Source organism: Coccinella septempunctata, chromosome 4, assembly GCF_907165205.1.
Source record: "Coccinella septempunctata chromosome 4, icCocSept1.1, whole genome shotgun sequence".
Taxonomy (NCBI): domain Eukaryota; kingdom Metazoa; phylum Arthropoda; class Insecta; order Coleoptera; family Coccinellidae; genus Coccinella; species Coccinella septempunctata.
Window position 1 is genome coordinate 23,072,076 of NC_058192.1, and position 14,494 is coordinate 23,086,569.

Here is a 14,494-nt window from a genome sequence, read left to right on the forward strand (position 1 = left end):
AAAGGCCCGAAATCTCTCCAGGAAAGCGCACATTGCTATTCCTTCGAATTAAGAGTTCTCTATATGACTTCAGTCAGTTGATACAAAACAGTCTCTATGATCGTCCTGCCCTCTAAGCATGTTAACATTTGTGAAACACTTTCAAAAGTTTCCGGTTTTTTTTTCACCATTTTTTTTAATATGAGAAAAAAGGTTTACTTACTTATCAAACTCATTCTTTTGTCCATTTCAGTTAAGTTTCAGGTGAAAATCAGTATAAAATCGGCCGATGTTTTATATTAGGTTGGGGAAAAAGAAATCTATTATTTTTTCGGTAGATGGCTGTAGTGATCGATATCTCGTAAATTATCGATCAAACAATTTCAAATTTATGCTCGTTGTCAAGGTAACAGTTCGCACTAAAAGAATTCGTTTGCAGTTTTTTGTTTTGTCCATTCAGTTCTGAGTTACACGGCGTTAAAGATGGAAGTCAACAAAGAGAAAATTCGGTACATTTTACAGTTTTTCTTTGATAAGGGCGAAAATGCAAGTCAGGCGGCTGAAAATGTGAATAGTGTTTATAATGGTCCCGATACTGTAACAGCTAATTACGCGCAATTTTGGTTTCGTCGATTCCGTTCGGGTATTTTTGACGTTAAGGATGCCCCTCGCACAGGCAGGCCCGTCGTCGAAAATGTCGACAAAGTCACTGAAATCATCGAAGTGGACCGGCATGTTAGTAGTCGTAGCATCGCCCAGGAGTTAAAGATCGGCCACAAAACAGTTTTAAACCATTTGCACAAAGCTGGGTTTAAAAAAAAGCTTGATGTTTGGGTGCCACACCAATTAACACCAAAAAACATGATGGATCGAATTTCCATCTGCGAAGCCTTGGCCAAACGTAATGAAATCGGCCCATTTCTTAAACGGATGGTGACTGGGGATGAGAAATGGGTCACATACGACAACATTATGCGAAAGCGATTGTGGTCAAAGCGCGGTGAAGCAGCTCAGACGGTGGCCAAACCGGGACTAACGGCCAGGAAGGTTCTGCTTTGCGTTTGGTGGGATTGGAAAGGAATCATTTATTACGAGTTGCTTCCATATGGCCAAACATTAAATTCAGACATCTATTGTCAACAACTGGACCGTCTGAAGCGAGCAATTGACCAGAAACGGCCAGAATTGGCCAACAGAAGAGGTGTCGTGTTCCATCAGGACAACGCCAGGCCACACACTTCTATAGTGACTCGTCAGAAACTCCAGGAGCTCGGTTGGGAAGTTTTGATGCATCCACCATACAGTCCGGACCTCGCACCAAGCGATTACCATCTTTTTCTTGCATTGCAAAACTTTTTTAGTGATAAGAAATTGGCATCAAGGGAAGAGTGTGAAAATCAATTGCTGGAGTTTTTCGCTAATAAGGACCAAGACTTTTATGAGAGAGGCATAATGAAGCTTCCATTAAAATGGCAACAAATTATAGAACAAAATGGTGCATATTTGACCTACATCGGACAATGCAAAACATGTTAAATAAAGTCTTGAAGTTCACGTAAAAATAATGGATTTCTTTTTCCCCAACCTAATATGTGCAGTTGCTAGCACTCACCGAATTTTTACCGGCCAAACGATTAGTTGCTTATTTGTCGTGACAGAAGGTTAATGAATAATAATGAACCCTAAACGAATTGTGGCTATGTGGTTATTGTATCGCATATCAATGTTCAATGATGAGAAATATACCCCATTCTCGCATTAAATTATGACCTTTATACGTCCATTCAATGATTCTCAATTGCTACTTCTTCAATATATTCAGAAGTGAAAAGCTTTCGACGATTTCGTTTTAGAAATCGAGTGACTGTCGAATTGTTGATCGGACAGTCAATGTTTTATGAAACCCGCTGATAATATTGAAAATGTTCTAGTTAGAAATCAGCAATACAATTAAAATTAATTCAACGCAAAAAGTGGCATATTCTTTGTATAAATCAATATTAACGGTTAAAATGTTCCGGAAATTGACGTGAAATGTGAAATGAAGAGAACAGATATCAACTTCCTTAATTGGTAGAATACCAATTTCTGCTTTATAACTCCAAAAGCAAAGGGATGAAAAGCAGTCCGAAACCTGCTCACACATCTTTCTTTGTTCAAATAATGGGGTCATTATTTGAATCATCATTTTGTTTAGGAGTCATACAACAGGAATTATCTTACCTACATATAAAACAGGGTTGTGGAGTTGGCGTTACTCATAAAAACAGATAAGGTGACCAAGATAAATAGTAATCAATCAGTTTTTCAGTATATATTATTTAATTATATAGTATTGAAATTTTCTCATAACAGAAACAGCATTTTCCTTTCTTTTCATTCATTCCAGACCAATTCATACCGCCTTTCCCGGAATCTTTGATATGTCCAGATTATAAAATAAATGAATCGGTCCAAATTATGTTTTTGTGGTTTCAACGCAACTGCGGATCTTTTTCACTTCTAAGAGCCTCCTTAAATTGAATAACGCTAGAACCAAATAGCAGCTATTAGTATATCATATTGTCATTCTAACATCAAATTCGCAGCTATTGCCAATGATGAAATGACTGTAAACACCAATTTTGCTGCTTCAGCAATACCAATTCTTCTCATCTGAGATTTGTTCATCTTGGGGGACATCTGTTCTGAACCTGGGTCTCATATAAGGTGGTGGACTGGGTCTGCAATGGACTCCTCTATTTATTGTGGAGCTAGGGCTGTTGGTATGACTACGAGAACCCAGTGCTGGATCTGGGGATAGTTTAATTAAATTACTTGAAGGTTTATATCCACTCAGTACAGCGGGTTTATGGCACACAGGTGTTTGCATCTTATTGGGGTATTCATCCCTGTATCTGCAAAGACCAAAACTCAACCATTAGTTACTACTACTGATTAGCTTGAAGAAAATGAATTAGGCGTATGGTCCGTATATACACTTTGGTCCCTTTTGGTTAGTAAGTGGGTGGTCCGTATATGTCGAATTCCTAACACTTCGGTGCAATTATCTGTCATCATAGTAACCATACTAACCGCTCTGGTAACTCTCGGTTACCAATTGTGTATATACGGACCACAGCCTAGGTTTATGGTTAATTTTTGTGTATCGAAAGAACACATTACAGAATTCACTTCTCAAAATAAATTTTCAAATGTCAAACAAATAAATAAAAGTTTGTGATAAGCGAGCCTGGATCGCTTCAACTTGTATTGAAAAGGAAAGAAAAACAGAAATGTTTCTTGTGAACGATGAACGAATGACAGCACATTTATTCACCTAATCTGAGCACCGATTGATCTCAACTCTATAGATGCCAACAAACCGATTACTTGAACAAAGATCTCATTAAAAGAAACGAGTGGGGCCAAAAGAATCTGGTGTAATTCAATACACCAACAATTAGTAATTGGTAGGCTGAACTGGATAACTGAAAATATCTCCCAATCGCAAACTACTCTTTTCACTAACATATTTCAATATTTTGTATAGAAATGCCACTCAACCGCACGCCACAGTCAAAAACAGCTATGAGTGTATCTAATCTAATCCACCAACTTTTACGTAAAAAGGCACTCTTTGAGGATTCATTTGTTCAAAAATTACATTTTTGCGTATACTGAATGTGCAAAAATTCCAACATCCTCATCGCACTTACTGCTACTGCAAACTGTTTGCGCTTGCCGGGAACATAAAGCACTAAACTAAATAATGAAGAATGGACCTCTCCAGAAGCAAAAAAACAAAAAATACCGCTTGTCCCCACTGACACAGACAGGGAGGAGAGGATGAAAAAAAAATAAGTGTTAAAATAAGTGCAAATTCCAAATTCACGATTCATAGGTGAAAAGGTTTAACCTCTTTTGTATCTCTTTCAAACATTTTCCCTTCCATAGTTTTATCATATAGAGTGGTAGCCTACTTTAGAACTAAGGCCCAATGTAGAAAATTAAACGCTTTTTGAAAAATGGAATTTCAAGTGGCTTGTTTCCAACTGCTCTCATATTTTGTATTCATAATTAGGTTGAATTCACAATATAGTTCATTCATCAGATTGTTTTGTCATATTTGCAGACACATCCTAGCTTTATTAGTTAATCCTTCCCATACAATCGAACAATATCTTAAAATGTTTTATAAACAGGGTGAGTCTTTGACTCGAACAAATATTTTAATAGTAGATTCTAGAGGTTAGAAGAAGCACTTTTTTTCTATTGCATTTTTTCCGATTCGACCCTGATAAAAAGATATAGCCAATCAGAAAACTGGAAGGCGTGGGTGATATCTTGTGATTGAAAGAGATTAATCAAATAGAAGAAAAACTATATTCCGAAATTCATTTCATTTGATAAAACCCTTTATGCGATAGAACTAAAAATAACATTTTTTTGTTTTCAACAGCCTGTATCTTTTAAGCAGAGCCGATTCGGAAAAAATAGTAAAGGAAAAAAAGGTGTTTTTTTACCTCAAGAATCTTCTGTTAAAATATTTGAACAATTCGAAGGCTTACCCTGTATACCTCGATTTTTTGTTGAAAATGTTTCTTAGTAGATAGAATAATGTATACACGAGTTTTTTGTCGACTTTGATTGTCTTTCCCATCTCAGATATGTCATAACAATGATTCCTAAATGTTTTATCTCGCCAACTCTTGAGATGGATGGACATTTATTTACTACACCCCAGAGGGAATACACATCTTGAATAACTAGGAGAATTTCACTATTGATAGTGAAAGTAAAGAATTAATTTTTGGCCAAATTAAATTGCATTCCTTGAATCACCTACGAAAATAATTGGATTATAGTCCTCATGTGATTTTATCAAAAATGTTGTACTGTACCTTGAGGCACTCCCGCCTATACGATTACTAACACAATCTTCGATCCAAATGGTTATCGCTTTAGTTCTATTACGGTGGTAATTCTTTAATAATCCACGATGAGAGATTCCCCTTTCCCTAATTGTTAAGGATGACCAATAAGATTTTATGTGCAACAGTGTCTGAAGTCTTAAATTCTAGGAAAACCTTCATACATTTATTTGAGTCGTCTAAATCAGACAAGAGACCCGGCTTGAATACTGTTCTCATGAGTCTCATGTTTGATACTCAGCACTCAAACATTCATTACAACTAATGGATTGCATCCATCAGAAAAAAGAGCAGTAAGACTGAATGACTCCCCAACTGTAAAAGCCAGTCTACAGCCGAAAAAACATCTGACAGCTCTGGCAGAACACTCAGCACTAGAGCGTGTACGTTCCATAGAGTATAATCTCTATCATCAATTCAAAATGGGAATAAATAGGCTACCACCAAAGAGTTGTTTGCTACCACTATTCATTCAGGACACCAACAAGATATGATATATGAGTTATCTCACTCATCAAATCATAACTGATGAGGAAATAAACAGGCACACTCATGGGATAATGCTCTGTGAAATATCAGCTGCCGAAAATGGAAAGGGTTTCCGATTATACCTGACGCCAAGAAGTCACTGGGAAAGCCAAGCACCTACTTTGCAATTATGAGGATGTCTATCGAAAAAGGTTACGGCGCCTTAGCTTTCAGTTTTCGAAATAAGAACAAGTGATGGATGTAGCACCCAGGAAGATAGTGAAGTTTATTGAGAATTTGATGCCTGACTAGTAAACTGCAAGAGGTTGCAGAATAGATATAGGTAAAGGTGTTTGTGGTTCGCGTGGACTTAACGCCACTTCTATCTAATCTTCTGCCCTAAGTGCAATTAATACTCATATTTGTAGAATGAAAAGTGTCAATTTCATTATAACCCCCTAATACACTTTCAAATCTTTCAATGAAAAATAATCAGATATGTTTAAAAGCTTGTTAGGTAATCTGCAATGATAGGAAATCCAAAGTTCAAAACCAATTTCTTTTTATAAAGCAAAGCACCCAAACACAATTACCTGTCGAACATATCTGTGCAAATATGAAATAAGTTACTGAAAAAATCTTCACTGGCCTGATCATATCTGTAAATATATATCAATTTTCTAATCAAATTAAAAAAAAATATTTTTACAATGAAATATTGTAAGGAAATAAAATAGAATCTTTGAAGAAAGAACACATTGTTCAATATATTCCCTTCAAAAAATAAAAATCTTGCGATTCAACAAAAATATTTCAACAATCGCCAATTAAAAGAAGAGTCAAGAGAATACTCACATGCCATCATGATAGAAACAAAGTATAAAGGAGAGAAGAAATGTCAGTAGGATCAGAAGTGCAATGGGGAGCACCAGGCTCCATGTGACATCTACTGAATAATTTCTTATTGGAATATTGTCTTTGGTGATGGTCTCCCATTTTTCCTTCAAAAAAGCATTTTCTTTCATGCCAGAATGATGCATTGCAGAATTATTTGGATCAATCTGGAAGTTATGAGAGTTACAAAAGCAACATTATTATTTTAGAATACACATCTTTATTGTATCCTTGTTGTTCACAATAAACGAAGTTAATATTCGACATTTGTATCAATATATTCCCATAATTTGAGAATTTAATAAACACTGATTGACCACAAAAGTGCCAGGCACAGTTTCAAATGAAACCATCAGTGAAGATGTTTTGGAAAAAAGTAGGTACTTTTTACACAAGAAAGATTAAAAAAAAATGCTCACCAATCTGAATGCACACCAGTCTAGAGTAACTCTTGCATCTCTGAAATATCTCTCCACTGATGTTTTTTTGAAATTTCTAGGACAGGACTTCCATCCTTTCCAAAGTGGTCTGACCTCATCTTCTAAATCTTTTAAATTCTTTGAAAATGGTGACTGACTTCCCAGTCTTATGACTATTCTATAAGAAAAAATCAGTACTCATTCGGTGTACCTCGGATTTTGTTGTTTTACAATTAAATGTTCATTACTCATATTCCAAGGAAACAAGGTACCAATAATTGAATTATTTTTAATTTATACTTGCCCCTCTTCTTGATCGGGATCTAATGGTTTCCTTGCTCCCAATTCAGTAGCAGATTCTAGATAAGTAACATAGAGATCATTTTCGCTATCTTTCCATAAATGTTTTCTAAAAATATCTCTCAAGCTCTCCATCCTTTCAACATCAAATATATCTTCAACATTAACATTATCGATTTTCATCAAAACTTCGAACTTTGCTGGATTCAATTTTTCGGAGATATGAATATTTATGTATCTAATCCTCGTATCATAATTTTTTGTATTTAATGCAACTACTTGAAGCGGAATCTTAGCCATGTTTCTATTTGGCGGTACACCATACAAAAACCCTTTCTTATGTTTTTCGCTAAAAACATATTTTATCCATGAAGGTAGATCTGGGGAATCCAGAAGAGATGCTTGATAAACATATTGGTCAGGATCACCTGGAATAAATAACAATAACAAGGTACCAGAGTTATTCAATGCCTAAACATCACTTACCTTCATACGTCCAATTAAATAATAAAGGATCCAAAGTAATAGTGAATACTTCAGTCAATAGAACATTTGGTAATTATGGAGAACATGCCACCATCGGATAAATCAGATGAAAAATTCAATACTTACTAATTTTGGGGCGTAGATTGCGAATCCGAAGTCGAAATCCCGTGCAAATGCCTAGTTTTCGAGAAAAAAAATAAAAATGGTCACTTCATTAGCGTGCCTTCATTTCCTTATATTTGCCGTAAAAATGCATTCGTTCTTGATTTCAGCCAAGTATTTCGTGTAAAGATTCATTTTCAATCATAATTCATGCATTTCTATCCGTTTTTTTACCATTAATTCGGTAAAAACGAGATGTTTACGTTTGCCCACGAAATCGGCCATTAGGGTTATGATGACAGCGAGTGGAGCGAAGTTGCCAGACTGAAAATTTATCGGATCAGCAAAGATACCACGGGGAGATGTAGACCACCCAGATATATCTCTGGGGCCACTTTTGCCTGGATAGGAGAATGGAAAAAAGGAATAATTGTGAGAAGGAAAAAGAAGGTTAGGTTAGGTTACGTTAGAACTTTTTCTATCACATACTTGAGGTGAGTACAGCTGAAAATGTCATCCAGAAAAGACCACGGGGAGGTGTGGGCCTGGATAGGAGAATGGAAAGAAGGAATGATTGTGAGAAGGTTAGGTGAGGTTACGAACAAATATGAACAGGAGAAGCTTGAATAATGAAATAGAAACGAAAAATAAAATTATTACAGGAACTAAACCGCAGATTTGAACTATTCAATTATTTGCTTCCTCATCATTTGGAGAGAGCTGTACTCGCCTCAATTATGTGCTAGAAAAAGTTCTAACGTAACCTTACCTAACCTTCTTTTTCCCTCTCAAAATCATTCCTTTTTTCCATTCTCCTATGCAGACAAAGGTGGCCCCAGAGAGATATCTCTGGGTGGCACACACTTCCCCGTGGTTTCTTGGCTGATCCGAAAAATTTTCGGTCTGGCAACTACGCTCCACTCGCTGTCATCATAACCCTAATGGCCGATTTCGTGGGCAAACGTAAACATCTCGTTTTTACCGAATTAATGGTAAAAAAACGGATGGAAATGCATGAATTATGATTGAAAATGAATCTTTACACGAAATACTTGGCTGAAATCAAGAACGAATACGTTTTTACGGCAAATATAAAGAAATGAAGGGACGTGAATGAAGTTACCATTTTTATTTATTTTCTCAAAAACTAGGCATTTGCACGGGATTTCGACTTCGGATTCGCAATCTACGCCCCAAAATTAGTAAGTACTGAATTTTTCATCCGTATTTCTTGATGGTGGCATGTTCTCCATAATTACCGAACATTTTCTTCTACTGCAAAAATGGGGGTAATTAGTAAGTAAATCAGATGAAAATACATGTTTTCCACAACAAACTACTAAAAATAAAAATTTCTGCCTAATCAATATAGTTTGAAAATAGCGATTGATTGTGCTGCCATCTAGTATGATGAAACGAAGGTGGGAATTTTTATACTGTGTAGTTGAAGACTTCTCTTTGGATTCACAAATTTTACACACGCTTCGAACAAAGAAGTAATCTTTGATTTGAATTTCACTGATGTCTCATAAATTTCACATCATTTTTGAAAATTTTTGAAATATCTTCAAAATACCAGCTTGTGTTGTAGAAATTCAAACTGAAAACTGAAGTACTATGTAAATACTATCAAAGAATGAGCTACAAAATCATTGATACTATTTTATCAACTTTTGAATACTCCATGTTAATTTTTATTTTATTTTTTGCCAAGAATCGAGAATATCGTTATAATGATGAAAAGTAACATTGAAATGAGTTGTTAACAGATTTTTACGTCGTTTGTCATTTGAAATTAATTTAATTTAATATGACGTTGGGCTCCGCATTCTAAAAATAAATCATAAAAAATGCAATTTTTGTCTTGTAGTACTGAATATTGATTTGATTTGGAAATGCACAAATGAGGAGGTCGAATATAAAATATAATTTATCCAAAGTTGAAATATTTCAATTCATTCTCATAAACATAACACTTTCTTTCATTTTTATTAAATAGGTTATTTATTTACAATTCAAAGCTAATTTGAACTTTGCTGATGGTGAAAGGTGATTTAATCAATTAAGTAGTGCAAATCCTTCAGAGGACTGTTTTATTACTCATCATATTTAAGTTCAGCCGTACAGTTGTGCACCAGCTAATCTTCCAGTCCAGCAAGATCGAAGTTTAATCAGTGAACTGGGTTTTCCTTCAATTGATATTCATATTCCTGTGTTCAAAAAACATATGTACTCTTGGTATCGTACCTACTATCAATCATAAGATAAGATCCTATTATCTTTATTTTATTTAAATCTCGGGAAATGGCTAATAATCACACAAATTATAAAACAGTATATGCTTTTGCTAGAGAAATGCACCCAAAGACAGAAAAATTCGATGTTCAATATGGAACAGCAGGATTCAGAGCAAAGTAAGTATTTCTATTGATTCTGACAGATTTTATTTACTAATAATTTTCAATAATAGAGCAAACACTCTGGGATATGTTATGTATAGAATGGGTTTGCTAGCTGTACTTCGAGCAAGATACAAGAAGGGTAAGAACATATAAAACTAGAACTTTTGTAGTTCGATCTGGTTCCTAAATTATTTCCTGAATGTTTTGCAGCATGTATTGGAGCTATGATTACTGCTTCCCACAATCCAGAACCAGATAATGGTGTTAAATTAATAGATCCCTGCGGGGAAATGTTGGAACAAAGCTGGGAGGCATGGGCAACTAAATTTGCGAATGTAGCGTGAGTAAATTCAATGATTTATTTAGTTCAACACAAAAATACTGGTTAGTCTCACATTCACTCCTTTTGAGTCAAAAGAAATTATGCTGTGTTTGAATCAGAAATAACTAACAGTACTTTCCTTATTTCTTCGAAAAATTTGTAGTTTTCTTGAAATCTAAGAAATCTTTCATTATCTGAACAGAATGCATGGTAATTAATCTGTTTATTGGATAATTCTTTTATAGTGATGATCGGCTTGAGGAATTGATCACTGAAATAGTGTCAGAATTAGGAATTGAAATGACCCAAAGGGTTGAAATTTTGGTTGGCAAGGATACTCGTCCAAGTAGTCCAAGTCTAGCAAAGGCATTGTGTGATGGTATTTTAGCATTATCAGGAAAACCTATAGATTATGGCATAGTAACAACACCACAACTCCACTATTTTGTGTACTGTAGGAATACGCATCATCAATATGGGACTCCAACTGAAGAAGGCTATTATACTAAATTATGCAGTGCTTTCAAAAAAATTAGAGGGAACACTTTCAACTTCAATAATTATAAGAACAAATTATTATATGATGGAGCAAATGGGGTTGGTGCTAAAAAGATCAAGTACTTTCAGGAGTGTCTTGGTGAAACATTGAAAATTGATAGGTACAATGATGAATTGATTGGAACTGGAAAACTTAACTATCTGGTGAGCTAATATAATATTTTTCTTGGGCTTTGTAGGTATTATTTTCAGAGAAATAAGTAAAAAAATCTGTAATAGTGTACCATTTCACAATTTTTATTTCATATTTATTTCAAGTGTGGTGCTGATTATGTGAAAACCAAACAAACATTTCCAAATGGGGTTCCAAAAGAAGTTGGTCAGAGATGTTGCTCAGTTGATGGTGATGCAGACAGATTAATGTATTATTACTTGGATGAAAATGAAAAATTCCATTTGTTAGATGGAGACCGAATAGCCATTCTCATAGCAGAATATTTGAAAGATCTAGTACAAAACATTGGTTTCAGTGTAAATTTGGGTATAGTTCAAACAGCATATGCAAATGGGGCTTCAACAGACTATATTACCAACACACTGGTGAGATCAAATTGTTAACTATAGGATATGCTTCAAGTTTGTATAATTTGAAATACCAAATTATGATATCAAGAATATTGTGCTTCATTGTACAGGATGTTCCACCGGCCCATTGGTAGTGTACAGATAAATATATAATAGATCTGTCTGAAAACTGTACAAAGACATTTGGCAGATGAACCTTCATTTTCAAAAAATTTACAAAAATTTATGATTTCCGGTTATACTGGAAAGGGATATCAACTCCCTTATATCAAATGGAACGTTGTATTATTTCATTTTCGAATGTATTTTCAATTTCTGCATTAATTCCATGTAGCATTTCTATGATGAGTAGTTTTTGAGGAAATTACAGGTGGAAGCTTGTGAGGAACTGTTTATTTCTCCGATCTGATCTGTTTTTTGTAATTGGTTTTTCGAAAAGAAATTGAATATTATTTTAAAGATAACATTAGAGTAGGTCCAGATATACAGGAGGTTCGAATAATACTTCCTAATAATGCAATAAATCGATTTTTCCAAATAAAAACATAATGTTTTAGCTCTACAATTCAATTCAGAACAACAAAATAGATGGGATCTTCTGAAAATCACCGTTAACTAAGTTGTACTATTTTTTAGATATTCTGAAATCTATGTTTGCCCCTACACATGAAACTGCATAACCCCTTATGCATACCTTGAACATGGTTCCTATCGCTATAACTACTTTGCATTTGATATTTATTTCAAATAAATATATACCACTGTGATTTCACCATTTGTATTCTAAAGACGTGATCTATTTCAGAAAATACCAGTCTCTTTTGTTTGCACAGGTGTAAAATATTTGCATCATGAAGCTCAGAAATATGATATTGGTGTATATTTCGAAGCAAATGGTCATGGTACAGTAGTATTTAAAAAGGAATTCAAGGAAAAAATTCATTCATCTCTAAGTTCTCCTGAGTAAGTTAACCTTTTTATGATGGTACATGTTCATAAAAAGGATTAATATTTAATGTTTGGGAAATTGGAACAATGAAATTTCATTTATTTTTTAGTGTATCAAATGAAGCAAAAAGTAAAATTGAAAAGATAAAAACCGTTATTGATCTCATCAACGAAACTGTTGGTGACGCCCTATCAGATTTACTCCTAGTTGAAACTATTTTACATTCTAAAGGCTGGAGTATTCAAGATTGGGAAAAGTGCTATGATGATTTACCCAATTGTCTCATGAAAGTTTCTGTCAAGGTAAAGAGCTGATGTTCTGTATTTTAATAATTCCATTGCTGTACTTTTCAATGATAAGAGTCAATATTGAAGCTATTGCAACTTCTGTTGACTGTCCTTTCAAGTTGCCAGCAGTTGGGCCTACATAAAAATTAGCCAAACTGCTTTAATATCAGTTCAATCTTGTAATATTTTTCTTGTTGGATTGTATACAGATCAATCGCAAATCTTCTTAATTTCAGGATCGCAATAAGATAACTACCACTAATGCCGAGAGGACTTGTGTTAAGCCTGAAGGATTACAACAGGAAATTGATAATATTGTGAAAAAATATAAGGCTGGTAGATCATTTGTACGACCTTCTGGTACAGAAGACTTGATTAGAGTATATGCAGAAGCTGCAATCAAGGAGGAAGCAGATCAGCTTGCTTTGGATGTTGCATTGAAGGTGTATGAAATGGCTGAGGGAATTGGACCTAAACCAACACTTTAATTTTGTTCAAATGTAGAACCTTTTTTGAAGAACTCCTTTCATTCTTAGTCCTTTAGAAAGCTTAAAAATGTTTTCAATATATTTGAAGGTGCCATTTTAATAATGCAGAATACTATTTTCTTTAAGCTATTGTTAACCTAATATTGAAAAAAAATTCCCTTTTTTGTACGAAAATAGTTTAGGAGTTTTTTATGTGTAAAAACTACACATCACTATCAATTATTATTAATCCTACTGAAGTGGCTTAAAATTATTAGTTTTTATATATAATCAAGGGTACTCTCAAAATCTCAATTATTTTCATATTTTAAAATCTTCCTAATTCTTAACGGTAAGAAGAGGAAAGATATCCTCAGTCCTACATTCAATGCAATTTTCATCCATTGAGTAAGAAATCGGTTTTCAAGTCAAAATAATAGATGTGATAGTCATTTTTTTTACTTTGAAGATTTCCACTGCCATTTGTGATAAAATTTACTCCAGTTCAGATACATTTTGGTTTAAGCATTTATATTTATATGTCACAATTCTTTCATTTGAAATCATTATTATGTACTTAGTTATGTAAGAGATAGCATTTATTATTGATCATTCAACAAAGGCTGCTGAAAATGTTTGATGAATCACATTCTATTTTTCCAATTATCAAGTTATTTGGCTTCTGCTAATGTATTGGGATTATTGCTTTTTTTGGCATTTTTTTTCTCAATTGATGGTGCATTTTGATGTCAGCATTTATAGCACAAATTTTTGAGTGATATTTTGAAAAAGACATTTATTTAGTAGTTTTATTATTATATAATCTATTAACAAAACGAATTTTCTTATAATTCTTATATGTGTAATGTACGAGGAGCCCTTCCTCGTATCAAAAATAACTTTTACTAATTAATTTGTCAATTGTTGTTCAAATTTTATTTATTATATTGATCTACAGAGAATAAATTTTTATGATTTGAAAATATTTGATTTCTTGCAGAAAAGGAAGGACCACCTAGCAGCACTTTTTTTGAGTGTTTGTTCACGTTAAGTTCGCGGGCCTAGGCACGGCTTATGTCACCAGTTGAGGCATACCCGATGCGCCCAGTCTAAGTTCGACCATTCTGGCATTTTATTACTACTACTACTACTCATTCATTCTTTGCTGTATACCGTTACCTGGAATAAATCTACAAAAAAGAAAAAAAACGGTGCGAACAGATTTATAATTTCTTAGGGCTAATTGCGACTGTGTCCTCCTGTGACCGACAGATCCTTCCACGCTCCGGTCATGGATAGTCACCAACCAGATCTGGCCGCCGTTATATCCTTCTCGAGTCTCCATTATAACTGTGTACCAAAGACCTCCACAGTGGACCTGTCTAACGCTAGTTGTTCCCAGTTATGACTGGAATTAACTGAT

The 14,494-nt window shown here is 34.3% G+C and overlaps 3 protein-coding genes across 4 annotated transcripts; 2 read left to right on the forward strand and 1 right to left on the reverse strand.

Moving 5' to 3' along the window:
• The first annotated feature begins 462 nt into the window (after positions 1-462).
• LOC123310929 (histone-lysine N-methyltransferase SETMAR-like) lies at positions 463-1,515 on the forward strand. Its single transcript, XM_044894643.1, has one exon. It carries the CDS (start codon positions 463-465, stop codon positions 1,513-1,515), a length of 1,053 nt encoding a protein of 350 aa, XP_044750578.1.
• Positions 1,516-2,278: 763 nt separating this feature from the next.
• Positions 2,279-8,992, reverse strand: LOC123311790 (epsilon-sarcoglycan). 2 transcript variants are annotated; one of them, XM_044895880.1, is made up of 7 exons: positions 8,828-8,992; positions 7,460-7,525; positions 6,978-7,401; positions 6,674-6,851; positions 6,216-6,421; positions 5,954-6,019; positions 2,279-2,876 (listed from the first exon to the last, which is right to left on the reverse strand). In XM_044895880.1, the coding sequence occupies exons 1-7, from the start codon at positions 8,880-8,882 to the stop codon at positions 2,612-2,614; spliced, it is 1,260 nt and encodes a 419-aa protein (XP_044751815.1). In that variant the 5' UTR covers positions 8,883-8,992; the 3' UTR covers positions 2,279-2,611. The 2 variants fall into 2 exon arrangements, with proteins under 2 accessions (XP_044751815.1, XP_044751816.1); XM_044895881.1 differs by lacking the exon at positions 5,954-6,019 and having other exon boundaries at positions 8,828-8,982.
• A 347-nt stretch (positions 8,993-9,339) lies between these two features.
• Positions 9,340-13,533, forward strand: LOC123311788 (phosphoacetylglucosamine mutase). Its single transcript, XM_044895878.1, has 8 exons — positions 9,340-9,975; positions 10,032-10,102; positions 10,174-10,303; positions 10,531-10,987; positions 11,102-11,383; positions 12,174-12,331; positions 12,427-12,619; positions 12,841-13,533. Exons 1-8 carry the CDS (start codon positions 9,866-9,868, stop codon positions 13,090-13,092), a joined length of 1,653 nt encoding a protein of 550 aa, XP_044751813.1. The 5' UTR covers positions 9,340-9,865; the 3' UTR covers positions 13,093-13,533.
• The last annotated feature ends 961 nt before the right edge of the window (positions 13,534-14,494 follow it).

Bases quoted from the DNA above. Each gene is read 5' to 3' on its own strand.
- LOC123311788 (XM_044895878.1), top strand. From the start codon at position 9,866: ATGGCTAATAATCACACAAATTATAAAACAGTATATGCTTTTGCTAGA. The intron at 9,976-10,031 runs GTAAGTATTTCT...TTTCAATAATAG, and splicing joins ACAGCAGGATTCAGAGCAAA to AGCAAACACTCTGGGATATG. The intron at 11,384-12,173 runs GTGAGATCAAAT...GATCTATTTCAG, and splicing joins ACTATATTACCAACACACTG to AAAATACCAGTCTCTTTTGT.
- LOC123310929 (XM_044894643.1), top strand. From the start codon at position 463: ATGGAAGTCAACAAAGAGAAAATTCGGTACATTTTACAGTTTTTCTTT.
- LOC123311790 (XM_044895880.1), bottom strand. From the start codon at position 8,882: ATGTATTTTCATCTGATTTACTTACTAATTACCCCCATTTTTGCAGTA. The intron at 7,402-7,459 runs GTAAGTGATGTT...TATTTATTCCAG, and splicing joins ATTTAATTGGACGTATGAAG to GTGATCCTGACCAATATGTT. The intron at 6,852-6,977 runs GCAAGTATAAAT...TTTTTCTTATAG, and splicing joins GATCCCGATCAAGAAGAGGG to AATAGTCATAAGACTGGGAA.